Source organism: Dendronephthya gigantea, unplaced genomic scaffold, assembly GCF_004324835.1.
Source record: "Dendronephthya gigantea isolate DGI-Jeju-01 unplaced genomic scaffold, DenGig_1.0 000013F, whole genome shotgun sequence".
Lineage (NCBI taxonomy): Eukaryota > Metazoa > Cnidaria > Anthozoa > Malacalcyonacea > Nephtheidae > Dendronephthya > Dendronephthya gigantea.
The window spans coordinates 370,652-398,568 of record NW_021163023.1 but is presented as its reverse complement, the minus strand read 5'-3'; the positions used below and the strand labels follow the sequence as shown (position 1 = coordinate 398,568).

At 37.2% G+C, this 27,917-nt stretch overlaps 1 protein-coding gene across 3 annotated transcripts; it reads left to right on the top strand.

Moving 5' to 3' along the window:
- Positions 1–195: 195 nt before the first annotated feature.
- On the top strand, positions 196–27,533 carry LOC114519442 (neuropilin-1-like). 3 transcript variants are annotated; one of them, XM_028539568.1, is made up of 18 exons: positions 196–366; positions 9,387–9,447; positions 9,717–9,764; positions 16,409–16,438; positions 16,561–16,590; positions 16,713–16,760; positions 16,859–16,909; positions 17,042–17,092; positions 18,166–18,207; positions 18,901–19,205; positions 19,546–19,687; positions 20,109–20,416; positions 20,859–21,000; positions 21,596–21,903; positions 23,527–23,668; positions 24,793–25,163; positions 26,397–26,538; positions 27,402–27,533. In XM_028539568.1, the coding sequence occupies exons 3-17, from the start codon at positions 9,746–9,748 to the stop codon at positions 26,535–26,537; spliced, it is 2,130 nt and encodes a 709-aa protein (XP_028395369.1). In that variant the 5' UTR covers positions 196–366; positions 9,387–9,447; positions 9,717–9,745; the 3' UTR covers position 26,538; positions 27,402–27,533. The 3 variants fall into 3 exon arrangements, with proteins under 3 accessions (XP_028395369.1, XP_028395368.1, XP_028395370.1); XM_028539567.1 differs by lacking the exon at positions 196–366 and adding an exon at positions 4,622–4,749; XM_028539569.1 differs by lacking the exons at positions 196–366; positions 9,387–9,447; positions 9,717–9,764 and having other exon boundaries at positions 16,409–16,484; positions 16,564–16,590.
- Positions 27,534–27,917: the final 384 nt, after the last annotated feature.

Genomic DNA, 27,917 nt, shown 5'->3' with positions numbered 1-27,917 from the left:
CAGTTCAAGATAGAGAATTTTTGTCTTTTGTTTTTAAGTATTCCATGTTCGTTATTGTCCTAACTCAGGTGCGCATGCTTATCCCGTGGTCTTCCCGTTATCACCATTGTGTCGATCCAACATGAAGTAATCAGGTGAATTTGTGACGTCATCTCCTGAGAAATCGTACGATTTAAAGATGGCCTCCTGCTGTGGTCAAATTTCAACATAGTTCATTCAATACCAATGATGCCGCGAAAACTAGATTATGCAGGATAACTCTAACACAACATTCTCTGTTAGTTTGATTATGTTTCAAAGACAGAGAAACTGCTGGACCGAAATTATTTGAAAGCAAAAAAAGCCCACTCCTTGGAGCAATTTGAGGTAAAGTGAATATAGCCTGTGTTATCGTTGTGTTGTAATAAATTATATTCGTGTTGTCAATGGTCACAAGTTTATGCTCTCATGACACGTTATGTTGTTTAAAAGTTTTACAATGAGTATAGTTTGCAGGTTAGTCAAGTATTTTATAATGCTGTAACTCATTACCTGGGCCTGGGGCCAGTTGTACGACGGCTAGATATAAAGTAGAACTATCAAGTTTATAGTAATTCTTTAACCGTTGGCGTTGTAAAAATACTTGAAAAGCAATAAAATTACCGTTTTGGAGCTAACAATTATTAAAGGGAATCCGTGATAGAATATTAAAGTTTCAACCAAGTTACACCGAACAACGGACAGATAATTTTCAGCTCGTAGGCGCCGTAGCCATGACAGCCTAATGATTTTGTCCTGCTATGTATTTCGAGTTATTCTAATTATTCATTTCTTTAGAAATTCATTGTTTTCTCAATCAATGAACACCAAAATATTAGCATAGTGGGAAAAAATGGCCACGCTACTGATAATTTCAGAGCGATTGAAACAAATGGCACCTTTAATTAGAAGCAATACATATTTACAATTTAATGCAATAATTTTACCAATATTGTAATAAAAATGAATTTTTGAAAATAGCTATTAGCATAGAAATCTAAAACATTGTAAATTACAACTTTAGTGTCCCAACACTGCTGCCCACTTAAAATCTTGGTGGCTTAGTTTGAACATTATGTTCTCCCATCTTCCCTGGGTCAAAGTTTGAGTGGCACCCGGTTATTTTTGAAAACTTTGTGTTCTAAAAAATATTATTAATAATATTATATCATTGGTCGAGAAGCATGTTAAGCTTAAGCACAAAGAAGCTAGAAGTTGAATGAGACGTTGAAGTGTGCATTACGAAGCAGGAAGTTGAATTAGCCGCTCAACGCCAATAAGATGCTCACAAATATGTCACGTGCGACCAAGATTTAGATTGGCTGCGTGGGAAAATAAGTCTGCAAAAATTAAAAAACCCCGACTGAGATTAAAGCTCTCGCTTTAGCTGTGGTGTTTAGGTAGCTATAGATATCTCTTAAGTGAAATTAAAGTTCGATACTTAATGCTTCAAACCCTCGCCATATTAAATTGGACATTTGGAAGTGCATGTGAACAAAATGGGCTGAAAGACAGAAAAACCCAAACGAAATGTGCGTCAGCCTAAACACGCCCTGCCCTAAACGTTTAAACCGGTTAAAAAACAGAGAAAAGACAATAATATCTATGAACTTGAGATAACTGAGGTTGATCGCGAAAGACTTCATGCTTTCCCCATCGTCTCGTTTATTTTCATTTTCTAGAGTGTATATCACCAAGCTATAGTGCAAGAATATATGAAATAAAATTATTATAGGAATAAGTCCAAGCAAACTGATGGGCAATAAAACTTTGATTCATTATTCTGTTAGTGTAATTTTTATACTCATTTACTTGAGCTATATCGTATACAGGAAATTGACGGGACTGTAACAGATACACTTGATTCACAATCATCGCCGGCCGCTACCGCAGCACTGATCAAACATGCATGTAAACAGTACGAAAATATGAAGCATAATGCTTAAATTACAATATCTCGACCATATTAGTCCGAAGCGGGAATTCATCAATACTTACTAAGATTTTGATACCAAAATGAGAGCGGAAGCATAAACTTTCCAGAAGCTTGATATTTCCGCTCTTAACTGACTTCGGTTCAATTTTTTGGCTGATTTTGTAAACAAACATGAAATTTCAACCCCATAAGTCCGACTTCAAATTAAGGTAAATTTTGTTTAAATCCCTTGTAAAACATTACAAATATGATATATTTTCGAATTCCGCAGGTATCTCGGTCACAAGTTATTGGTACAAGTGTATGAAGCGAAAACTACAAAACTTCGATAAATTTTTATTGCGTCTCAGCCTGAAGCGAGAGCCCGTGCAATGCGATTGATCTTTTGTCCTGAGTGAGTTTGATATGATCTGTTTACATACAAACATAAATCCATCCATACAGTGAGAACTTTATTATAGTTATCCTGACGGCTGTACACAACTAATTTACAAGATATTTTTGAAAAATTAGATAAAATTTATATCGATCAAATACAAATGAGTGTATAATTATACATTCAAAGCTAGGCTAAAACAAGTCAATTTTCTTCAAAAAAATTCTGTAGTATAAAACATCCTTCAAACAACGTTTAAAAATCCTGGAGGCTGGAGGGCGGCTTAATTTTAGTTCATACGAGATAGAGTTCCATATAACTGATGCTCTATACACAAACTACTTTTGGCCCATGGCAGTTCTAAATTTTGGGACATGAATGTAATTTGACTGTCTAGTGATACGTCCACTTAGGAGTCCACTTCTGTTAAGTTTTCGCTCAATTAAGCTGGAGCAATTAAAAGCCATAAAAGCATCACGTAAGTAAGGTTCCTTCATGGCCAAGGCGCTAGACCAGGCATATAATATACACTGGTAAATTTTAACCAATTATATTGCCCAGTGTTTATCTTATTAAGATCGATTTACAAATACATAAATAGAAGGAAGCGCATTATACATAATAATACATACACCGCAGTTGAAACGCTTCGCATGAGCAACTAAAAATAAAATTCAATAATGGCAATATCGCGGGAAACGTAATTTGAGTGCTTTAGAATATGGTTTCTCCAAGCTAGCGCTTTGGTTCTAGAACTGTACAATCTACCATCTACAATCCTAACTTTACATTAAAAAGCAAATTTCATTGATTGAGTAATTTGAGTTCAATGATTAGCGCAGAGTCACGCCTGCTTGGCGGCCATATTGGCCTGCATTTCTGGCCATGACCACTGACTTGTCGTCTCAGGGTACCAAATTCAGACATTTTACGACACGAATAGCAAAATATCTCCCGCAAACTAGAAACATTTTATTTTTACGATTGACATGTGTGTGTGAGAAGTGCATCAGTGTGTATCAGGTTTTAGAAGGACCACTTGAATCGGAACTTTTGAATGCAAATGTGGAGCACAATTATTATTAGTGTTACGCCAGTTTTTGCATATTTCTGTATAAGAAATAAGCGCACTTCGCAACGCTGAGTGGCCCTTTTAGTCGCCGCTTTATCCTTAGCCGCGCAAATCAATTATAAATATCAACTCTTGAAAAAGGTTCGCCAAGCAAACATGTGTTTTGAAGAAAAATAAGTATTACAGTAATTTTGCGAGAAAAATTGAAATGAATTTTTTTGCATTAGATTACATGAAATCATGCACTCTTAGTGTTGTTAAAGTCTATGTACGTTTCATGTGTGTAATGTATCATGATTACGTGTTGAACAATATATTGACTTATAAAATTATTCATATAGTGTTTATTTATGGAGTTGTATGTTAGTAAACTGAACACTTGGTTAAATAATAAATAGATTTAATAAGAGGCTTCGCAAAAAAAAGAAAAGAAAATAAGAGGAAATTGGAAATATAGTTATCTGAGTATTATAGTTATGTTGTTCCTGTGCAGTGCAGTATGTGATAAAGTAAATGCGTCAGAGTGCGGTTTCCGAACCAGGACAATAAGTAATGGGCGAACTAGTTAGTATTGAGTATTGATTGTTGAGTATAGCGTTGTTAAGATCGTTGTAAAATATAAATTGAAAAACCAACGTGTTAGTTGTGAATCTGCGTGTGCAGACAAATTCGTTGAACGAATAAAGTGAATTCTGCGACACTTAGCGAGGGAATTATATGCTTTCATAGTATTTATATGTATATATAGTTCTTTTGAAATACGAAATATTTATATCTAGGCTGAATAAATTAAACGGGAAACTTGATTAAATGCCTTCATCTGGAGACATAGAGTCTAGTGGCAAATTAACTCATTTCACTGAATTTCAGATGTTGTGACAATCGAAACTGAAAGCAGGTCAATTTTGCGTCTATATTAATTAAGATATTTACTTTGCCAAAACAAAACTATACATAATTGATAAACAAGCAATTTAGTGAATTTAAACTGCGTGTCAAAACATATACCTCACTTTCAAGATGGCTGGCTTGATGAGCATTTGTGCGTTCATTTTAATCTCAAAAATACTCCTGCCAGGCGAATGTCAAATCATTCATCAGGCTGTTTTTCGAAAACATCAAAAAAAATATTTAGCGAATCATGTAATTGATACAAAACATGCAGATACCGAATCTGAGTGTTATACATATTGCGTTAGAGATGAATCGTGTGCTTCAGTCAATTTTAAAACCTCTGGACCCGGGAAAGGTCTTTGTGAGATCAACAGCAAGACACTTCGAGAGATATCTTACGCTGATGAAAGCATGTATAACCCAGAATTCAACCATTTACACAAAGTTGAAAAGGTAAGAAAACTATATTTGCTACTGCTATATAAGCATACTGTTGTAGTAGCTATATCCTACTCAAAGGCAATGCATGGATACGCCTATATGCATGATTTATCCGAGAAATTTATTGTTATACGAAGGACGTTGTTAGAAAAGCGGGTAATTTGTATATTAATGTACGAGCGATGCAATTGTATAAAATGTGACCTAATTTTTGACTTTATATCCGTAAAGTTTTGTTCTGATTAAAACTAGAAAAATAAAATATTTGTTTTATTTGCAAATTGATGAATATATATATTCGGCAGTTTCAGTTCTAATGACTGTGTTACTTCATATTTTCTTAAACTGTTGCAACACATAAATGTTATATATCAGTGGTAACATAACTAAAATGCATGTAATTGCACAGGTGTGCTGTGTCATCGTTACAGCAGGGTGAGGTTGTACTAATAATGTGTTAGGAACCCAGGCATCAAGAGATGATCATTTTCTTAATAAATTTCACGGCATTATTTTTTGATCAACATTATATTTTTAGAGCACTTTTTTCTCACCTGCACTAGACTTCAGTATGGATTAGCAATCTACATGCAGTCACTTCTCGCCTGTTTAAAATGATACAAGCCTGTTCTAAGCGTTTACTCGAGCTAAAGCAGCTGCTTTTAGCGGAGAATGTTTATAAATAAAAGCTGAAGATTGTCATGCACTGCAAAAACATCGCAGGTTAATTTAAAACGAGGGCTATCTTTAAGGGCGGAATTTTAGCAACATAATAATTATATCATTAAATTTTGAAATCTAATAACTAGCTCGAGTACAGAAAATATAGGCGCACTAATTTAGTTTTGATCGAGTTCATGGAATATGCGTACAAACGAGAACGCAGAATATGCGTGCTTTGTCATTTAGCATCATTCGAGTACACAGCATAGTTTATAACCTGCACCGTAGAACGAGAGCGAACGAGTAGCGTCGTTAACTGAACGAAAGTACGGTCACAATCCTTCATATATACTTTCTATTGGCTAAAACAAGTTTTATTATCATATTCGTTTGTATACTTTAAGCCATATTCAACATGCATATTTTGGTCATATTTTTATGCTGTTATATCGTGTATATTTATAAGTACTACCATGCATGTAAACAGGGTGACGATGATTGATGATTTGTAATGGTAGTTTCTGAACCTTTTGGAATAAGCCGAATAACTAAGTTGTATACACATGCAGGGAATTCAGACAGAGTGACTGCAAACTGCAGCAAATAATTGATTTGCCAGCTACTGCTGATTTACACTTCAACTCCTGTGGCTGTGGATCTTATTATGCTCCTGGGATTTAAAAATAACAACACGAAGTCTAGTTAAATTTAATGCTACTGATTAATTTCTGTAGAAAATTCCTTTCTATTATGTTCACGCACATTGCTCAAATCACAAAATAATGTGATGAAATTACAATACTTTTGGCGTTTGCAGTTATTCTGAAACACTCTGTTCTAAACTGTATGAAATGTACACACGTTTTAATTTTTGCCAAGGATTGAAGGCCAAGTAAACACAACGCCAACAAAAACATTGGTGCACACAAACAAATGTAGTAATTAGAACACACTGAGCGCTATCATGCTGGGTTCCAGGTTGTTGGAACAAGCTTGTCGCAAGATTTCGCACGGCTTTTGTTGTATCTTGTTGTCAAGTTGCTACAAATCTGCAGCAGACTTTCGTCAAGCTTGATGACTTCTAGAAGCCGTGTATAGTTCAGCCATGTTAGTTCTGTTGCAAGTTGTTCCAACAAATTTGCTACAACTTGACAAAACAACTGCATTGCTACAACTTGTTGACAAACTGACATCAAAACCTGTTGACAGGAAGTGAGATTTTTACGTGCATGTCTATTGCATGTTCCCATATACAGGATGAATAAAAAAAACCTGACACTTGAAATTCAAATTAGTCGTATAGCGGCTGTAATGTGACAGAAGTTGCGTAAAATATATCATGCATGGGTATGGGTATGCACGACTTGCACTTTAGACTAATTATTGATCGAAGAATTAGAAGGAAATAATTCATCACAGCTAGAAAGATCTTACCTAAAATAGTGCAAATGCAAAGTTTGGCTGTGAAATTTTCTAAAATACGGAAAATATAGCCACGCGAATTGGCAAATTTTGTATACTTTTGTATTACGTGCGGAAATGTGTAATTAATTTGGTTACACACTTCCGGCCGCAATACAAAGGTATACAAAATTCGACAACTTCGCTTGGCTCTATTTTCTGTAATTTACGACAATTCGCAGCCAAAATTGACAGTTTTACTTAAAATAAGAAGAGAAAATACCAACAGAGAGTTTTAGATGTTGAAATTGGCTCTTTTACCCCACTTCTTTTCGGAACCAATGGCGGAATGGGGTCTGAATGCCACAAGTTTCTTATACTCAGCTGGCGCAGAAATTGGCAGAAAGAGATCATGAACGTTATGCAGTTGTCATAGCTTGGTTGAGAACCAGAATCTCTTTCGAAATTCTAAGATCGGTATTTACATGTGAGTGTAAGGGGATCTAGATCACCTTTTTATAGAAAAGAACTTGAAGTAGTAGACGATTTTGGACTAAATGTTAAGATTGCTGAGGTTTTTTAAAGTTTTTTAGATTTTTACTTTACGTGTGAAGTACTCCTCTTCTATAAAAATTAGGAAGAACAACAATCATTATGACTTTCGAAAAGAGTTTAAACAGTCCATTTGAAAATGCATGGTGATTAGAATAGTTAATTTTGGTCAAGTTTTATTTAGAATTCTTTTAAATATGTATATAGTTAAAAAGTTTTACTAAATTCAGAAAATACCCTTTTTATCGCCGAGGTAAGAAGTTAGTCCAAAGCGCAAGTCGTCCATTGCTTACAGTTGATGACAATGCAGTGAACCTTTAGACACGGGAATAAGATCCGCCACCCAAGTTCAGTTTTTTAAATTTATCTCGCTTTGGTCAGGGTTACTCGCGTTTCCCCTTCACCTCTCATTCACCTGTATACCGATTTACTGGAGATTCACACTTGGCTTCCCTTCCCGTGTAGCGCGGAAAACCTTATATTCTACGACGGGATCCTCGTGTTCAGGGCCGGTGGGATACAAGTCGTGCTGTCGGAGTGGGTCTCTCCATGTGCATTCCTACCCAAAATATATCTATTTTATAGATCAGGAAGTATACTGCCAGATTTAATAGCTCTCTATCGCAGCATTTAATTTCCTTTGTATACGACTATAGACAACAGTGTAGAATTTCTATACTTCCTAGTTCCTACTTTGCCGCTTTTAAGTGAGGCTATATAGCCAACGTTTACAAAATTAATTATTCAAAGCAAATGGAAGCTTATGGTCCACGGGTTGACTCTACGCCCGGATTACAACATTTTAACGTCTTTGAAAAATTTGCAATGCCAATGAAGTTATGCATGACGCTTTCAAGTCATATATGCACCCTTTAGTGGCATCTGACGTTGATTTATTCTTTGTTGAAGCAATTGAAAGTTATTATTATTACGCTTTCATGAAAGCGGTGAAAGTTTTTACGCTTTTGTATATAGAAGCGGTGAAAGTTTATTATGCTTTTGTTGAAGCGATGAAAATTATTGCGCTTTTGTAGAAGATTTTCTAAAATAGATCCCAGCGGAACCCCAGAAACAATCCTTTTTGACGGATGACATTAGACAATACAGAATGTCAGACTTGTTCCCTTTTAGTTAACTAAGACTCAACCATCCGAACTCAGTGCCCGATATTCCAAATTGGTCTTCTAATTTATGAAGCAAAATATTATGATCAAGTGAGTCGAAGGCTTTACGAATATCCGAAAAACAACCCCGCAAATAGACCATTGGCCATACTTTCATAAAGAGTATCGCTCATCTGAGTCAGGGTGGTAAGAGTTGAGTGTTTGGGCCGAAAACCATGTTGATGTTTTGAGAAAAGTGAATTTGCAAATTTGATTAAAGACGCTTCTCTCGAGTATTTTACTGGCGATAGGTAGCATTGATATACGGCGATAGTTTTCGCATTTTAACCTATCATCAGACTTGTAAATGGGTGTAACCAGGTTTTTTTTCATTCATCGACATATTAGCCTTTTTTATCGACATATTAGCCTTTTTTATCAAGGTTAATGACGAGCCAACAATGGTCGTATGAACAGACCTTAAGTAGAGCGACTCTTGTCGTTCAGTACAGAAGAGCGACTTTTGTCGTTCATTCGTTCGTCGCCTTCGTCGTTTCGTATACATGTTTAGAATAATATGCAAACCAATCAGCTTTTCAAAATTTCAAGAACAACATTAGCACACTTGCATATATTCGTCCGTTCTCGTTCTACGGTGAAGATTGACTAATATGCGCACATTCGTATAGTTTTGGTTAACAAGACTATCCCAAGCACCCCCGCGCGCTCGCTTTTTTTCAGCTGACCTCTAAAGAAATAACTGATTTGAACGTTACATATTTTACTATTAAAACGCCTGGGTTATGAGGCTGTCCAAATGATATTTTGCAACTAACCTATATTTTCATTGAAGATTGCCACAACAAAAAAAGTTTTTAATTAGGAAGCACCCTTAACCCTTCGTTAGGTTCATATTTTCCCCTTTTTTAGAAGCCAGCAGATCGCGTTGAAACCAGCCCAAAGCCCCAGGTGACTCGGCGCCAAGCAACAGGTACGACATGTATACCAGCTGTAACTTTGGGTCAACGCAATATGAAAAATTGTGATAATGACACGGCTACAGAACATTTAGAACATAGTATAGATGGTTTATTGTTAATGATGTCATGATGGTAAACATAGTTAAACAATCAGGCTTGAATTTGAAAAAGGTTTCTTCCTAAAACTGTACGGCATGAATAACGAAGAAATATGGGAGTCATATGTTGTGCAATTAAAAGTTATACATGTCATACATGCAGATGAATATCTTCTCTACAGAACCATCAACACCAAAAGCGACAATAAAAATGGTCTCGTCCACATCACGTAAGTTTAAAATGATGACCAAAGTATGAATTAAACCATTGGGCCTGTGTATCAAGCCCGTTTAGCTTAAGGCCGTTTTCCACTTCAACCGTATCGTAGCAAAACGTAGCGTATCTCATTGTTTTAAAGTCATTAGTTCTGGTCGAATACTTCGGAAACAAAGAATTAGCTACTCTACGTTACGTTACGATACGGTTGAAGTGGAAAACAGGCCCTAAACGGTGGGTAAATAGTCAAGGTGAGATAACAGTTTTACATCTCTTTTGAACGAGTCAACTTGAATAACATGCACTGAATATTTAGCTGTAAACATTATCTTTGTATGAAGGTCACAGTTTTATAGTTATCCCCGAGCCGGTGCGATGCACCGGGCGAGGGTACTAATTCCGCCCGGAGATTTTAATTACGCCCGGGAATGCAAATGCGAAATAAAATTTCCCCGGAGGGTACTTACCTGAAGGGGAGATGTAGTTCTCCGAGGACCTTCGAAGACTGATAGGAGCAATACTGGTGCAGATCCGCGGCCGGCAGCGGTCTGGAACCCACAAATTTTTTGACATGCGTACTAACCATCCTCTTATTGAGTTGACTGCTGAGGTTTGTTTATGATTCACGTAGCTGGGAGGGGTGGACTAGACAAAGCCACCATGGTAGGGGTACCAGTATTGCTCCTATCAGTCTTCGAAGGTCCTCGGAGAACTACATCTCCCCTTCAGGTAAGTACCCTCCGGGGAAATTTTATTTCTCCTTCGTACCTTCTCCGACTGATACTCGCAATACTGATGCAGATATACAAAGATAGCTATGTGAATCATGTCATCACTATTAAGCACTTCATCAAGAACAAAATACTTTTCATAACTAAAACAATGTGAATTACAGGTACAGTGCATATAACCTATGCTACCAATGTCGACAGTTTCAATATATCTTAACTAAATTGTAAGATTTTAATTAATTAAACATAGTATCTTAATCGTTAATAGCATCAAGTACCTTGTGAGCAAATGTAGATTTATCTACTCGTTTGTGATAATGTTTCTCAAAAGTTTGTGCTGAGGACCAGTGAGTCCGCAGCCTCCAAGACGACTTCTACGGGCACTCCACTGTCGACAGCTTCCGAAGTTGATGCTGCTCTGGTCGAATGTCCTGTAAAGCACACATCCACTCCTGCTAATCGAATTAGGGTGCATATCCATCTTGAAATGGTCTGGCTTCCCACTGGTTTGTATGGACTGACATATAAAAGTAGGAGTTCCTTATGCTTTCTATGGTTACTGGTACGTTGAAGATAATGTTCCAAACACTTCACAACACAAATGGTGCAATCCTGTTGGTAACGTCCCAGGAATATCTTCCTAGAGGGATGATAGGGCCTTGAATTCTTCACGTGGGGGGGAATAATGAACTCATAGCTGCTAGCTTTCTTTGAAAGATAATCACAGTGAAGGGCTGCAATTTCATGAGCCCTTGCGGCTGAAGTCAAGGCTAGTAGAGTGGTTAGCTTCAACGTCAAAAGTTTCTGAGAAAGTCCTTCCAATGGTTCTAAGGATGAAAAATATTGCAGCACTGGACCGACTTTCCAAGTCGTGCAAACTCGAGGGGTTGCTGGTCGAAGTTGGAAGATTCCTTTCATAAAGCGGGATACCAGGGGTAAGCTGCCAAGCTGCAAGCAATCAACTGGGTCATGCATCTGTGAGATACAAGCTTTGTACACACCTACTGTTCTGTAAGCGAGATTACGTTCACTAAATTGAGTGGATAGAAATTCCAAGACATCAGTTACAGGGGCTGAAAAGGGACATTTATTCCTCTGCATACACCAGCTAGCCCATAGCTTCCAGGGTCCTTCATATCGCTTCTGAGTGCTTGTCCTCCAGGAAGCCAACAGAATTTTGCACACCTCTGGTGAAAGGCCTGTTGTTTGCAGATATGAAACGGCCATACAGCTAGTCGAAGAGTTTTCCACATTGGATGGATTGCTTGCTGCTCGAACGGTAAGAAAATCGTTCCTTCTGCTATCGGTAATTGCGCTGGAAAATCTACCAGCAACTCCAGGAGAGTCGGAAACCAGGGCTGCCCTGGCCATGTTGGGGCTATCATCAATCCTGTTGCATGATCCTGGCGCAGTTTCTGAAGGATCCGTGGCAGGAGCACTATCGGAGCATGTATGAACACAGTCCACTGCCCCCAGTATTGAATAAAAGCATCCGTTGCCATTGACCCTGGGTCGGGGTATCTTGCCACATAGCGAGGAAGCTGGTGGTTGATGCGAGATGCAAATAGATCCACCTGTGGTGTGTAGAACCTTTTGGTGATCATCTGGAACACTCTCTTCTCCAAAGTCCATTCTGTTCGGTTGTTGAAATTCCTCGACGCAAAGTCTGCTTCGTCGTTGGTCACTCCTGGAACATGTCTCGCTGTAATCCATATCTGCTGGGAAATGCAGAAGTTCCATATCTCTAATGCCAGAGATGCCAAGGTTGGTGAATGTGTCCCTCCTCGCTTGTTCATGTACGAAACTGCAGTGGAGTTGTCCATAAGCACTTGAATGTGGCGTGGACGCGTGCTGTCTTTCACAAACGCTTGAATGGCTAGGTAAGCTGCCTTCAGCTCCAACAAGTTGATGTGTGCTCTGGCTTCGTCCTTCTGCCACTGACCACCCGTCCTTTGGCCCAGAGAACTGGCTCCCCAGCCTTTCTTGGATGCGTCGGTCGATATTATCATATCGATTGCTGGGGGGTTCAAAGCCATCCCGTTGATTTGATGCAGCTTCTCTGAAGACCACCATTTGAGTTCGTAGGATGCTTCCGTTGTCAGGGGAATGAAGTACGTCTTCGACCTTGTGAAGTGGCCTCTCTTGTGTAGAGCTGCAATGAACATCCTTTGAAGGGCTCGATAGTGCAATGGTGCTTCCCAGAGCCCAATTCGGGCTGTCTGATTCATCCGACCCAATAAGGCCGACAGCTCCAGCATGGAGCACCCCTGCCTGGTCTGGATCTCTTTGCACTCTGATTGTATGTGACAAAGTTTCTCCAGAGGAACTGCTATGGTCAGGTTGGTTGAATCCAGTTGTGCACCCAGAAAGATGATTACTTGTGTGGGTGAGGGTGAGCATTTCTCGAGTTTTATGATAAACCCAAGGTTGGTGAGAAGGTTGGTAACAATCTTGAAAATTGTTTGTAGCTCTTTTCGATCCTGGTGAAGGATCAGTAGGTCGTCCAAATAAATCACTACTCGTATACCAGATCTTCTCAGGAGGGCAATGACTGGCTTGACAAGTTTGGTGAATGCTCGTGGTGCTGATGAGAGACCGAAGGGCAGACACTGGTATTCGTATGTTATACCTTGGAATTGAAACCGAAGGTACTTCTTGTGTTCTTCTGTCATTGGGACAGAGTAATATGCGTCCTTCAGGTCCAGTTTCATGAGATAGTCGTTTGGTTGCAATATTGTTTTTACTAGGTCCAAACTTTCTAGTTTGAACTTTTCTGTGTGGACATAATTGTTTAGTGTCTTCAGGTTGAAAACTGGGCGATTCTTGTTCGCCTGCTGTATTATGAATAGTGTAGACAGAAACTGTTCCTCCTGTTCTACAACTTGATGCACTGCTCCTTTTGAAACAAGTTCCTCTATGGCTTGTGATAGCAATGCTTGTTGTTCCAAGGATCTGGCCTTGGTTACTCGTTTGCGCCATTGATAAGGTTTCGATGTCAGGGGAATTCGATATCCCTTCACTGTCTCTAGGACCGACTGGTCTGAAGTTATCATTTTCCAGTTTTTCATAAAATGTTTTATTCGACCCGCTGTCTGGTTCTCTTGCAAGGTAATTTTGTTGAGTTGAGGGATCATATAGTCAGCTGTTGTTTTGGGTGTTGGGCTCCTTGGAATTTCTTGGTCGCTTATTGAAGGAGGGTCTGTTTGATGATGAGCGACTAAAATCTGGTTTTGGGTGACCCGAGGATTTGTAGGACCATTTACGTTTCCCCCAAGGACGTGAACCGCTGGTACTGGGGGTTGAGGTGGCACGAAAGGGCTGCCTGGGTCGGTCCTTCTGGTATTGTGGCTTGGAGGGAGCTGCAATAACTTTGGAATTTGTCTTCGAATGGTCATGCTCACTTTGGACTACTTGATGAAATTTATCAGGGAAGAGATGTTTATCCGTTGGGATATCATCTTTTAGAATTCGCTTACCAACATCAGTAAGAAATTCTCCAAAACGCTTTTGGCGCCATGCATCTAATCGAAAGTTTGCATTACCCAGTAAGACCAGGGCATCTTCGAGGTATGCTTTTATTTCATCCGGGTCAGGACCAATGCCCTCGTCACTCTCATCAAGATTTGGAGGCTCTTCCAGGCAATCTAATGCTGCTGCAATAGGTCGTGCAACAGCCAGGAAGGGGGCTTGCTTCTCTACGAGGCCATCATCTGATGTGAAAACCTCCTTGGTTTTGTGGTAACCAAACTTTTGTTTGATATATTCTCTAGTGCCTGTTTCCATTGTAGGGGCAACAAGCACTTGATCCATCCCTTTTATTGGGGGATACTTTTGCATAAGATCGGACCAAACTTCTTTAGAAAGACGCTTGGTGAAAGCTGTGGTCAAGAAGGTTGTAACTTCTTCAGACAACTCGGTTTCCTTAGCCTCATTATAATATTTGGCAAGACGACTGTTGAGCTGTGGGGTATCGTTTACACTTTCCTTGGGTAACTCTTCTATCGAATTTGTAGACTGAGGTTGGGCAACAGCTGTCAATGCTTCTTTCAAAAGCATTGGTAAAGTGCTTTGAATTGTGCTAGTAACTTGATCAGCGACCAGTGTGCGAATTTCATCAGTAAGTGATGATGAGTTGTTACTCTGAACAGTTTCAATCTCCATCTCCTGCAAGGCTGGTACCTGCAGGGTGGAAACAGTCCATTAGACTGTTTATTATAGTACAGTAGCATAAATTTCAAGGGGGTACTTTTGAAACTGATCTGAAACCCAATGGTTTGATCTGAAACCCAATGGTTTGTTCGAGTTGGCACTCTGAACAGAACCTTATTTGTTTATTTATTTTGGCATTAAGACTGTTTAAGCAGGTACAGTCTTTTATCCGTAATATATAAGGTAGTTAAACTATAATAACATACACGTGCAATTACAGAATAACTAGTTGGAATCCTCATTAAAACCAGTCGATATACTAAATCTCGACTTGTCAACAACAAAATGTTAAGTTTTCAAAGTCTAAGTGACTTAATTCTCGCAGTACAACAAGAGAAATTGTTCACTCACCTGGTTAGTAGCCATCTTTCATGAAAATACTGATGGATGTTTAATATTTATGAGGGATTATGCGATTTTTTTCGCTTGTTTGTAAAATGAGTTCAAACCGAAGCTTGCCCACGAAATAAGAGGATGGTTAGTACGCATGTCAAAAAATTTGTGGGTTCCAGACCGCTGCCGGCCGCGGATCTGCACCAGTATTGCGAGTATCAGTCGGAGAAGGTACGAAGGAGAAATGAAAGTTGTCCGCCATTATGTCATGGACGTTGGGCGTTTTTGTAAGTTATGCACATGCGTGAGTTTAAAAAGAGTTAAAACTGGTAACCATCAAACGTTTGCAAGCGTGCGATTGGCTAAATTAAAATTTTGGTTCGCATCAGCATAACTGATATTTTGAATTATAAAACTTTTTTAAAAATATTTTTCATTTGGATGGTTTTGAAAACATACGGAAAAATTCATTCGGAAAATTGATTAAAATGTAAAGTAAATGATGCTTTCGGATAGAAAAACTTTGATTCAAATACATGGTGAAAAATCTACGAGTGTTTTTGAACAGGTAAATAGGTAGATTTTGTATTTTAGAGCATGCAAGTATTTCGTAAGTTTAACTTGTAGATTTATCAACAAACGTTGTAGTATTTAAAACTATTCGTAGCACAATTAATGAATTACGATTATAGTTGAATGTGATAGCTCGAGAGTCGACTATTTGTACTTGATATAGGATTTTACTTATACGACTTCGATCATTCAGCAGAAACGAGTATTATAGAATTTCACTAATGGAAATATAGGTTTATTACTTCAGGCGAGGCGATTTTGCATGCATGTATTTCTAGTATTAGCGAATGAAATAATTTTTTTGAAGCGACAACAGACAAGGATACGACAACAAGTAAGATGAAATTGAACAGAAAAACATTCAGTTGGCCATGTGTCGATGAAAGTGCAGATTTCAGATAATCCACCAGCAGGTGCTCGTGCGAGGGTACTTAGCTTCACTCGGAGATTTGGAATTAAAACCGCGGATATTTTGATGGGACAATGCTAAACCCAAAGTGTTGGAAACCTTATATAAACAATCATTTTATTTCAAATCAATCGATGAGCACAATCATTGAAGTTAAAGAGTTCACGGCAACCAGGTTTTACTAAAATAATGAAAGTAATCACCACACAAAGATTATGAAGGCACTATGGACCGGAGTGTCGAAACGTTGGGTCGTGAAAGTTAATCTTTGTGTGGCGAATAGTAGCCGAATACTTTCATTACTTTACTTAAACCAGAGTAGCGATAATTACGATGGAGCAAAATCATATCCATAATTACAACTGATAATTACAATCTTTTTAAACAATTTAAATTTTATAGCACCATCTACATCAAGAGTGGCAACATCAAGTAAGATGAAAATAAACAAAAAATATTAACTAGTGTCCATTAAAGTGTAAGCCTTAGAAAATATGTACGTAAAGTAATACCTACCTATTTACATATGAATGAAATATGATCTTTTTATATAGCAGCATCTACATCAAGAGTGGCAACATCAAGTAAGACGAAAATAAACAAAAAAATATGAACTAGTGTTGATTAAAGTATAAACTTCAGAAAATATGTGCTGAGAGTAATACTTTCATATTTACATGATGTATGAAATATGATCATTTTATAGCAATATCTACATCAAGAATGACAACAAATGATGTTTCTACTAAAACCAGTAAGAAGAATATATGCTATTAGACAAAGTCGAGTAATAAAGATGTATCTTTTTAACATTTTATTAACTCTCGGCAACCGAAATATGATTTTTTATAGTACCACATTCAACACCGAGAGATACAACAAGAAATCATTCAACTGCATCCAGTAAGAATAAAGAATACAAACGCATTGACCACGTGCAGTGATGATCGATGAAAGTGTATCTTCCTAATGATATACTGAAGTTATTATTTTTATACTAGTTGAATAACGTGAATGAAATATCTTCTTTTATAGCATGCGCACGGCCTACCCCGGGCGGAACAAGAATGGTTTCATCGACATCAGGTAGGTTTAGAAGTAATATATCAACTACGAAAGCGATTGTTTCTTTGAGATAACGAAACACGAGAAAACAATAGCGCGAGTGTTTTTGTTAAATGTTTACGAGTGTTTGGATATCCCGGTGAGGAACAAGCTAGAGTTGTTCATAGTTGCTTTCTCAAATGAATCTTGACAAATAACTTTCGTAAGCTGTTTTCAAGAGACGACAGAGAGTGATTATGATTGAAGGGATACGGCAATAAAAATTATCTTTGTCTCTTTTAAAAGAACGTCATGATTATTTACAATATTCGTTTACAGACTTTTGTTAACTTTATTGTCAACCCTGACCTCACGTAATTAGATCTCATTATAAAACAAAATGGCGGATATACCTCAATAGACGATGTTTTCGATCACCATGCAATACCTTGCGAAGTAAGGAAGATAAACAAATTTTAGAAAAAGTTTTCTTGTCGACAAAACAGAAATATTTTATTGCCATATCCTTCTAACACCGAGCAAATGCCTGCGTACACGCGAGCCATTCAATCATGCACTGAGAAAGACTCTGCTAAGCGTTTACTAGAGCTAAAGGAGTGTTTTGCTCGTGCTCTTAGCCGGAGAAAACTTATAAATATAAAAACAAAAGATCGGTAGGCACTGCTAAAACAGCGCAGGTCAGCTTAATACGACGGGAAATGAATATCACATCCCCATTTTAACAACGTGATAAGATTATATTATAATATAACATTTATAGAAAACACCCTGGTGATTGTAAATTACGCCCTAAAAGTTCGAAATTTGCTAATAATAAATAAATAATCATGGAATGACGAGTACAATTAGGGATTAATAGTACGAGTAGTGTTTGAATATTTTGCCGAAATTGGACTAGCGGGCAAGGCTAGAACAAACATGATGATTTTTCAAACACAAAAAATAGTTAACAATTCATAAAGATTTATTCGAGAAAAAAAAAAGAAAAAACTATAGTTACTGACCAGTGACTACCATTTCTGAATGCAGGAAAACCACCTCGAAATTTATACTAAAGTCATATAATTTATGTGAATGAAATATCTTCTTTATAGCTCAGCCTACACTGACCGGGACAAGAATAGTCTCATCGACAGGTATGTTTTGAAGTAATATATCACTATAGAAAGCGAGTGTTTCACCGGGTGTTTTTGCTAATTGTTTTCCAGTGTTTCGATTTCCCGATAAAACACAGTTTGAAATAAGAAACAGTTAAATTATTCGTGAATTGGTAATGAATTTGAGAATGAGCACTATATATAGGCTCAGTATAGTGACAATGAAAGTATAACTCTCACATCACATACTGAATTAGTAATATTTTTAAAGTTTTTTGCGATGAGGTAGAGATTTTTTCAGCGCCACCTACACTGAAAATTACGACAAAAAAGGATTTGAAGACATAAATAAGAGCGCAGTTCTCAAATAAGATAACATTTTCATAACACAAACATCGACGAACTTCGTAAAATTATAAGATCATCTTAAATCTTTCTTTTTTTTACATCCTTAATTTTTTTTTTAGCATATGCATGCAAAGATTTTTTATATTAGACGTCGACCACTTTATTTCTTGTTCTCACAGCAAAAGTGTTTAAAATTTTGTTTCATTTTTGGCTGTTCGTTAACGCAAGGATTGCATAAGGGGGGGGGGGAGGGGGGCACAATAATGCAGTAGAGTTATAGTGCAATTTACAAAATCCAGAACGAATGTACCCAATTATTGATGAGGTGATTCTGTTAGATTTTATGTTGCACTTACCTTGCTTTTTTGCATTTCCTACAACAAGGTTCCTGCAACACCAGTGAGGCTCCACTTGGGGTAGAGGATGGAAGGATAAAGAAGTATCAGATGATATCATCAACTGAACAAACTGGATTTTCTGCATCAAAAGGAAGACTAAACGGCGCAGACTCTTGGCGTCCCGCAAGTAATGATCAGAACCAATGGCTCCAAGTCGATCTTGGCAAAAAGGAACTTGTTACAGCGATTGCCACTCAAGGTTTTGGTAATAGTTGGGTGAAGACTTATTCGATCTCTTACGGTGTGGATAAAGAAAACCTCACTTCATACAAAATTAATGCAACTCAGAAGGTGAGCAGCAAAAGAGATAATAATCCAATTATTAAATTATTCTTGTGCAAGCAGTTAGAGCCAATGGCAGGTTTTTCTTGCGAAAGGAACCTGACACACAATCCTTCTCCCTCAAGTTCCCTCTAAATTAATTTCGTATTACTGACTCTAGGGCTGTGATGAGACTACTTTTTGGTCTAGGATTGAAAATTCATTTAAATCACCCCACCCCCCCGAATGTGTCTTACTAATTTTAGTGCGCTCTGTTTATCTGTGGTGATATATATTTATTTTTTTCTTAAATCAAAAGTAGTCTATAGTGCAAAAGTTGAATTTTATCAATCTATTATTATTTATAAAGGTATTCGCTGGAAATTATGACAAAAGTTCTGTCGTGACAAATCTCTTATATCCAGCAATAAATGCGCGTTATATTCGCATACACCCAGTGTCTTGGTTTAGTCACATATCCTTGAGAATCGAAGTTATTGGTTGCTACACAGGTAAATAATACTTAATATTGAGCATATCTAACTTGTTTCTAGTCCCTCGTTTACCTTCAACATGCACATCCTAAATTAACTTCAACAAAGCGTTGGATTGTGGAAGAGTCGGGTGGCGTTAATTATTATCTTTCATGATAATATCCAGTTGATCTGAGCATAAAAATCAACCAATCAAAAACCAAATCCTCGACAAAACTGAATTATCATTTATTTCATTTCATATGACGTCAGCACTGGAAATTGTTAAGTAACTCTATTATTTCTACAGGGAAACACATTTGTTTTCCACTTTACTGTAAATTAGAATTTAAATTTTTCTTCCTTTATACATGTACTATTTGTTGGAAGATTGGGGGGAAATTACTTTAGGATTCTCTTAGATGTACGTATCTTACTTTTTTGGGCTACTTACAACAAGGTTTTTGCAACATCAGTGAGGTTCCACTTGGAATAGAGGATGGAAGAATAAAGAATTTTCAGATGTCATCATCAACTGATAAAAATGGATTTTCTCCATCAAAAGGAAGATTAAACGGTGCAGACTCTTGGCGTCCCACAAATAATGATCAGAATCAATGGCTCCAAGTCAATCTTGGCAAAAAGGAGTTTGTTACAGCGATTGCTACTCAAGGTTCTGGTAATGCTTCTTGGGTGGAGACTTATTCCTTGTCTTACGGTGTGCATAAAGAAAACCTCACTTCATACAAAATTAATGCAACTCAGAAGGTGAGCAACCATAGAGATAATAATCCCATTATTATAATAATATCGTACAAACAGTCAGAGCCAATGACTGCCTCAGGCCTTTAACAAAAGGAAACTGATACACAATTGTTACGCAATGTCCCTCAAAATTGCTTTCGAATCCAAATAAAAATGAAAACTCAAATAAATCACCACAGTCACAAAACGTGTTCTAAAAAAACTAAGTTGTTAAAAAAACAACGCACAGAATTGAGGTAATATGCTCGAAATATCACCAAATTTTTTTGTCTTTGATAAAAACTGTGTGTTTTCAAGAAGTTTATTTTCGGATATGTTATATTATATTTCGCGAAATTGTCGGCTGTGATATATTTCTTTATTTATGTCTGTGATGATTTTCCTAAATCAAAATTAGTTCATAATGTAAACGATCAATTTTATCAATCACTTATAATTTATAAAGGTATTCGCTGGAAATTATGACAAGAATTCTGTCGTGACAAATCTCTTATATCCAGCAATAAATGCGCGTTATATTCGCATACACCCAGTGTCTTGGTTTAATCAAATATCGTTGAGAATCGAAGTTATTGGTTGCTACACAGGTAAACTATACTTAACATTGAGCATGTGTGACTTGTTTCCAGTCCTTCGTTTACCTTTAACATGAATGTCCCAAAATAACATAGCGTTGGATTGTGGGTGAAGGGTCGGGTGGCCTGAATTATTACCATTTGAGATCATAATCATGTGGCTAGAATTTCAATGCATTAACACCGAGCAAATGCCTGCGTACAGTCGAGCATCAAGGCAATATATAACACTGGATATTGAGGATTTTTGGTTGGAACGGCCGGGGAGCAAAATGATGTAGTATTAAGTTATTAGCATTAAATTATTCTGCATTACAATTACGGCAGTGAACTTTGGTGTATTAGCGATACTTTTAACGATCCATTTAACGACATAACATTTGGAAAAAATATTCTTCTTGTAGCTCTGCTTTCACACATTGCATGATTTATCCTGATTCTATTTTTTTACTCACATCTGATCCCAGTTCCCTTTCTCCATTGTGGCATGAGTTAGTATGTAACATTAATTTGCTTGGCCTCTTCAAGTGACCAATGTACGCAATTATCTAAGTGAAGCTCTTAGATCTTACACGCTTACTTTTTTGCATTCCTTACAACAATCAAGGTTCTTGCAACACCAGTGAAGTTCCACTTGGAGTAGAGGATGGAAGAATAAAGAATTCTCAGGTGTCATCATCAACTGAAAAAAATGGATCTTCTACATCAAAAGGAAGATTAAATGGTGCAAACTCTTGGCGTCCCGCAAATAATGATCAGAACCAATGGCTCCAAGTCGATCTTGACAAAAAGGAACTTGTTACAGCGATTGCCACTCAAGGTTCTGGTGATGGTTGTTGGGTGAAAACTTATTCGATCTCTTACGGTGTGGATAAAGAAAACCTCACTTCATACAAAATTAATGCAACTCAGAAGGTGAGAAGCTAAAGAAATAATAATCATATTATTACATTGTAACAAAAAGTCAAGATTTTTCTCCGTGAGCTTTTCTTCACTCTCGCAACATTCCCGCGTGTTAGGGTCAAGCCATCCAAACACGTAAACCGTCAAGTAATTTTTTAATCCAGTACAGCTATTATTCAATCAGATTGCTGTCCACTTTTAACTATCTTTTAGCAGACAGTTTCCAGAGGGAAATAAATATTTTTTCTGATCATAAAATGTGATCCAGTCGCAGCCAATGTCCTGTTTTTTTGACCTAATTGTAACACTCACTGTGTTTCACCAATCTGATGAAATTTCCTGACATACAAAGGAAGGCCTTTTTTCTATACAGAGTCACTACCTGAAATTCAGGACATTAATTATCATAATGCCAGGATTTCGTAATTTAGGATTTTTATATTAATTTTAACAGATTCCCATTTCCCCAGTGCTGTCATTTCAACAAATAACCATTATATTGCAAGTATATAATCCCCGAGCCGGTGCGAAGCACCGGGCGGGGGTACTATTTCCACACAGAGATTTTAATTACGCCCGGGAATGCAAATGCGAAATGAAAGTTGTCCGCGATTATGTCATGGACGTTGGGCGTTTTTGTAAGTTATGCGCATGCGTGGGTATAAGACGAGTCAAAACTGGTAACAGCAAACGTTTACAAACGTGCGATTGGCTAAATTAAAATTTGGGTTCACGTCAGCATAACTCATACTTTGAATTATAAAACTTTTTTTAAATAATATTTTTCATTTTGATAGTCTTAAAAATATACGTAAAATTGATTAAAATATAAAGTAAAAGTTGCCTTTCGATAGAAAAATTTTCATTCAAAGGGATGGTAAAAAATCTACGATTTTGAAGCATTTTTAAAGTGTTTTTGAACAGGTAAATGGGTAGATTTTGTATTTTAAAGCATACAAGTGTTTTGTAAGTTTAACAGGTGGATTTATCAACAAATGTATGACACCTCTTTGAATTTATTCGTCAATTTCGTTGAAATGATTTTGATTTGGAAAGTATTTATTTTTAAAGGTGAATTTGTTTAAAAAGTAATTGAAATTTCTCTAAAAATTGTAGTATTTAAAGCCATTCGTAACACAATTATGATTATAGTCGAATTTGATAGCTCGAGAGTCGACTTTATAATTGTACCAAGATATAGGATTTTACTTTAGCAGAAACGAGTATTATAGAATTTCAGTGATGGAAATATAAGTTGATTGCTTCAGACGAGGGGACTTTGCATGCAATGTATTTCTAGTTTATAATGGTTGGTTGCTGAAATGACATTATTGGGGAACCTGTTAAAGGGAATATGAAAATATGAAAAAATTTTCATAAAGTAGTGAGTTTCTGCCCGTCTTAAATCGAACGATAGACGCTTTTAGCCAGGGGCGCCTGAGCCATGGGGCAGAGAGGGCGGCTTCCCCATTTGTTGTCTGTTTACTGAGGCATGTGGGGGCAACTGCGCTTTGCTTTTGCTACTGCTTTGAAATTTAAACCAATCCTTTAGAATTTAATATAAAGACACCCATGCAAGTAAAATAAAATTATGAAATAGTGAAAATACAGCGACCATTCTGTTTTTCCTTTCAGGTGTTCGATGGAAATACGGACGAAAATTCTGTTGTGACAAATGTCTTATCACCAGCTGTAACAGCTCATTATATCCGCATACACCCAAAGACATGGAACATTCACATTTCTTTGAGAGTGGAACTTTATGGTTGTCAAAGAGGTAGGATTAAAGCAGTGCAGGCAGAAGTTTGCTAACAGTAATTGTAAGTTTAAATATTTTCTTCTTAATTGCGTTTTTATAAAATACACTGAGAAGAAAGTGTCAAAATTTTCGACAAATATATAACAAGGTTTTCTGGACTAGCAGTAGACGTTCTTGAGACGAATATACAATACGAAGCTGAAGAGCGCATGCTAGTCTGCTATTGTGGGATATCTGCTGATGTACCTTGTTGATCTGATAATGCACCAATTGAATCCTGACCTGGACACGGTCAGGATCTCGCGCGAACTAACCGTCAACACTGTTACTTACATAATTTTTATAGGATCGCAAGCGAACAACAACCTCGTGACTGCCGTACCCGGGTGGGTGAGGGTCGTTATCGTTGCAAGACTATTGGGCACTTCTTGTCACGCAATTCAAATCTACAAACTGCTGCTTGCTGTAATCATAAGAGACTTATTAATTTAGCCGTATGCGCATCATCAATAGGGACAGCGTTTTCTTTTACATGATTAGTTGCTTTTTGGATAAAATCGGTTACAATTTTGAACGCGGTACAGAAGGTAAAAAAGTCTGTATATCAGGACCCCATGATATATGATAACATATTCTAAATAGGGAGGGCAATGGATTGCACTTGTTTGGCCCGTACTGGAAGGTATCTACGGGACTATGATTGTTTCCGCAAGAAATAGTAAGAAATATAAATGTTTAGTACTAAACTAAGCGGTTGTACAAAGCTCATTTGGCACAAACAGTGGTTATATTAGCTCATTAACAGTAGTTATTAATTTCTTTGAAGCTAGTCATGTATATCTAGCGCTTGTCTGATATATAACTAGTCTAATGAGGGTAAATCAATTATGATTTTTTTCACTTCACTCGATGCAGGTAAAGTGGCAAGAGCATTGCACCAGCATTGCAAAAGCGTAGGTTCGATTTCTGCCGGAGGACTTATAATTGACTCATTATTCCATCAACTAATCCTAGCTTGAATTTGAAGTGTGTGTAATTCCACTCAAAATTAAGACCCTTACCTCTAGAACTAGTCGTATGACTTTTATGTTGTATATTTAGGAGGTGAATAAGCATGTTATTAAATTTAAACTACTCTCTAGTGAAAGCAATTCCTTGCAAAACTGGTGAAAAGACACTTGGCGTGGAAGATAAGAATAAAGTTAAAGATTCGCAATTGACTTCTTCGAGTTATTGGAACACATTGACCTCAGCAGCGAGTGGACGATTGTACAACGTTGGAGAATGGGGAAAAAAATGGATAGCAGGGTGGATAGCAGGAGTAAACGATAGGAACCAGTGGATACAGGTTGATCTTGGCAAGAAGGAAGTTGTCTCCGGGATTGCCACTCAGGGAGGATATTATTATATTCAATATTATAATTTACAAAATTTTTTTCATTTTTGTTGGGTGAAGACCTATTCTGTGACGCATAGTTTGAATGGAACAACATTCGAATCTTACAAAGATAAGGTGAGAATTGCACTACATAGCGTACAGTTCGTAAAGTCTGGGGCCGGTTCATCTAGAGGTAACCTCGTACCCAGGGTCTTTTCTTCCCCCATAGTGAGCACAGATAATAGACCCTGGGTACGAGGTTGAGGTTTCTGGTGGCTCAATAAAGTTTATCGAAATTTTTCTTTTTACAAAACGTTATTTTAGCTTATTAAAAAACTTTCCCATGACAGAACTTTTTAAAAACTTTTTCATAGATAAAGTATCTATAGCGTAAACGTTATATGGGGGATCACCGAACGCGTTTGCGATATAAACACAAAGGAGATATTTTGAAACGTCTTTGTAGCCATGGTAACGGGTGACAGGCACAATTTCTGAATAGATTTCTGCTCTAGATATGTTTCCTGCAAAGTTTATTAACTTTTATCCCTATAGCCAAATATTTGGATGCTTGATATCCCAGTTTAAAATGTGCAATCTCGAGAAACAGTATCGAGTCACCTTAAGCGGTGGACATGCCACGGTTAAAAAATAGTGTCATGAATTCCCTCATACAAGTAAATCAATGATTTATTCTCGATAGTATCAGCTAACAATTAGTTATTGGTTCATAAAATTGGCTCATATCACCGGGACATATCACCGGGACATTTACCCGGGACATCGCTTTGGTAACGCGGGCAAATTTAAATATGGAGAAAATATTTACAAAACGTCTTGTAATGGTGGATCTTTTGCCTTTAGCTGCAGCTGTTCTTAATCTTCTGAACACTATTAGCAGCCAGTTAACACTCTTTTTGCTGCCAAAGCAAGCAAGCCTGGAGCGAGCGAGCAAGGCAGCACCCTTATTAATGATATCAATAAGGGAACTGAAATCTCGATTTTTACTTTTACCAAGATGCATTTGAGTTAGGCGTTTAAATCGACCGTGGGGGAGTCACAATTGATCAGTCACAATCGAAAAGAAAATCGAGCGAAAAATTTGTTTGATCGAAAAGTATCGCCTAGTGAAAAACCGGCTTAAGTTTAAAACGAAATTCCTCCTTGTTTTCACATACTGCACCGTTTATGTAAAAGTATATGTCTGTTGTTTCTTTGTCACTGAATGTACAATACTATCATAGGAAGCCTGCATGGTGAACGGTTCCGTCATATACTAAATGGTTGTATTTTTTTCTAAACGAATTTCGGTAGGTTTTTATGATTTTCAAGAAAATACATCAGTATTTAATTTTCAACTTTGTCTAGATATTTGATGGGAATAGTGACTGGAATACCATTGTGAAGAATGTTCTGTCTCCACCAATCACTGCTCGTTATATTCGTATACATCCAGAGTCTTGGGATACCTACTTGTGTATGGGAATTGAGCTTTATGGTTGTTTCTGAGGTATGTACTAACCTTATATACTTCATATGAATATAAGTTTATTTTAAAATCCTGTGATTAAATCTGAGTGAAGAAACGAAGCCAAGGTTACATGCCAGAGAATATATTTGACCGCGTGGAACTGCGATATTCACAAACAAAATATCTTCACCATTGCATGGCATTTATTGCGTTTTTTACCACTAATGCATGATCGCCTCTGTAACGTCACATCCTACCGTTTGTTTACCATTTATTTTGACGATTTGAATGTGTATTCTCAGACATAAGATATATGCCACCCGATTTGTTGTCTTTATTGACCCTGCAGCGCTACAACGACCTAAGGTTAACACCAAGTTGGTGTCTTGTTTCTGTTTAAAATTATGTAATTTACGCCTTATGTACGGGATATGCCAACTGTGGGACGCCGGACCACAGGAACAGCGAAGGTCAAGCGCTTTCAGAGACAAGCGAGGACGCCCGGCGACCCTTTGCTGCAATAGAGCGTCATACTTTTACCATTTCATCCCATAATCAAATATGAAGTAATGTTAAAATGGTACTGTAGCCATGATCATATCATTAAAAACAAGTCCCTTGTGGATCTGTAAATCGTGTGTACCTACCAATACGATCAGGCTTCCTCCGCGTGTAATTGCTGTGGTAAAAAGACTCTGTTCTTTTCTAAAATTCTGCCCCTGCAGCCCCAGACTTTCTCAGGTGCCAAAACTCGCAACTGTTGACAGTTGGTAAACGTAAATACATTCAATGCTTCAGTTCATTTGGCTTTCAGTAAACTTGCAAAATCTTATAATACATTTTCTCATAGTAATAGAAACAGAATATCGAAGTTAAAGTGCATTCGTTATATTTTATTGCAGCCCTGCACCTGGTGAATCTTACGAAGCAGTTGAATAATTATATAATTAGTAGATGATCAGTGAATGACCAGTTTGTGAATTTTATAAGAGATAAGAATAAGTTAGTCATTAGCAATGTAGTGACATCAAATACAATAACTATAAATTACAGTCAGATATACGAACATGCGTATATAGAAGTAGTGTAGTATGGTTGTATCTGCATTATCACTTAATAGTCAACATGCACTGGTAATAAATTATAATTAAATCAACAATTATACGAAAAAATGGTTGTATGTGCATTTAAAGCTGAAAATATAGCTGGGAAAAAGACAAATTGAGTACCTTGTGCAGTAATGACGTAGTTAATAAATTTAATATGATAAAGAAAACAATCCCATGTTTTATGTCTGTCTTTCAAAGACGATGTTTCAAAGTTCAGTATACACGAATGAGCATCCGCCATTTTGAGAATTGTTGATTGCACAAGTCATTTACATGTCTGGCCGAGCAGAGGTCTGGGACCAAGTTACA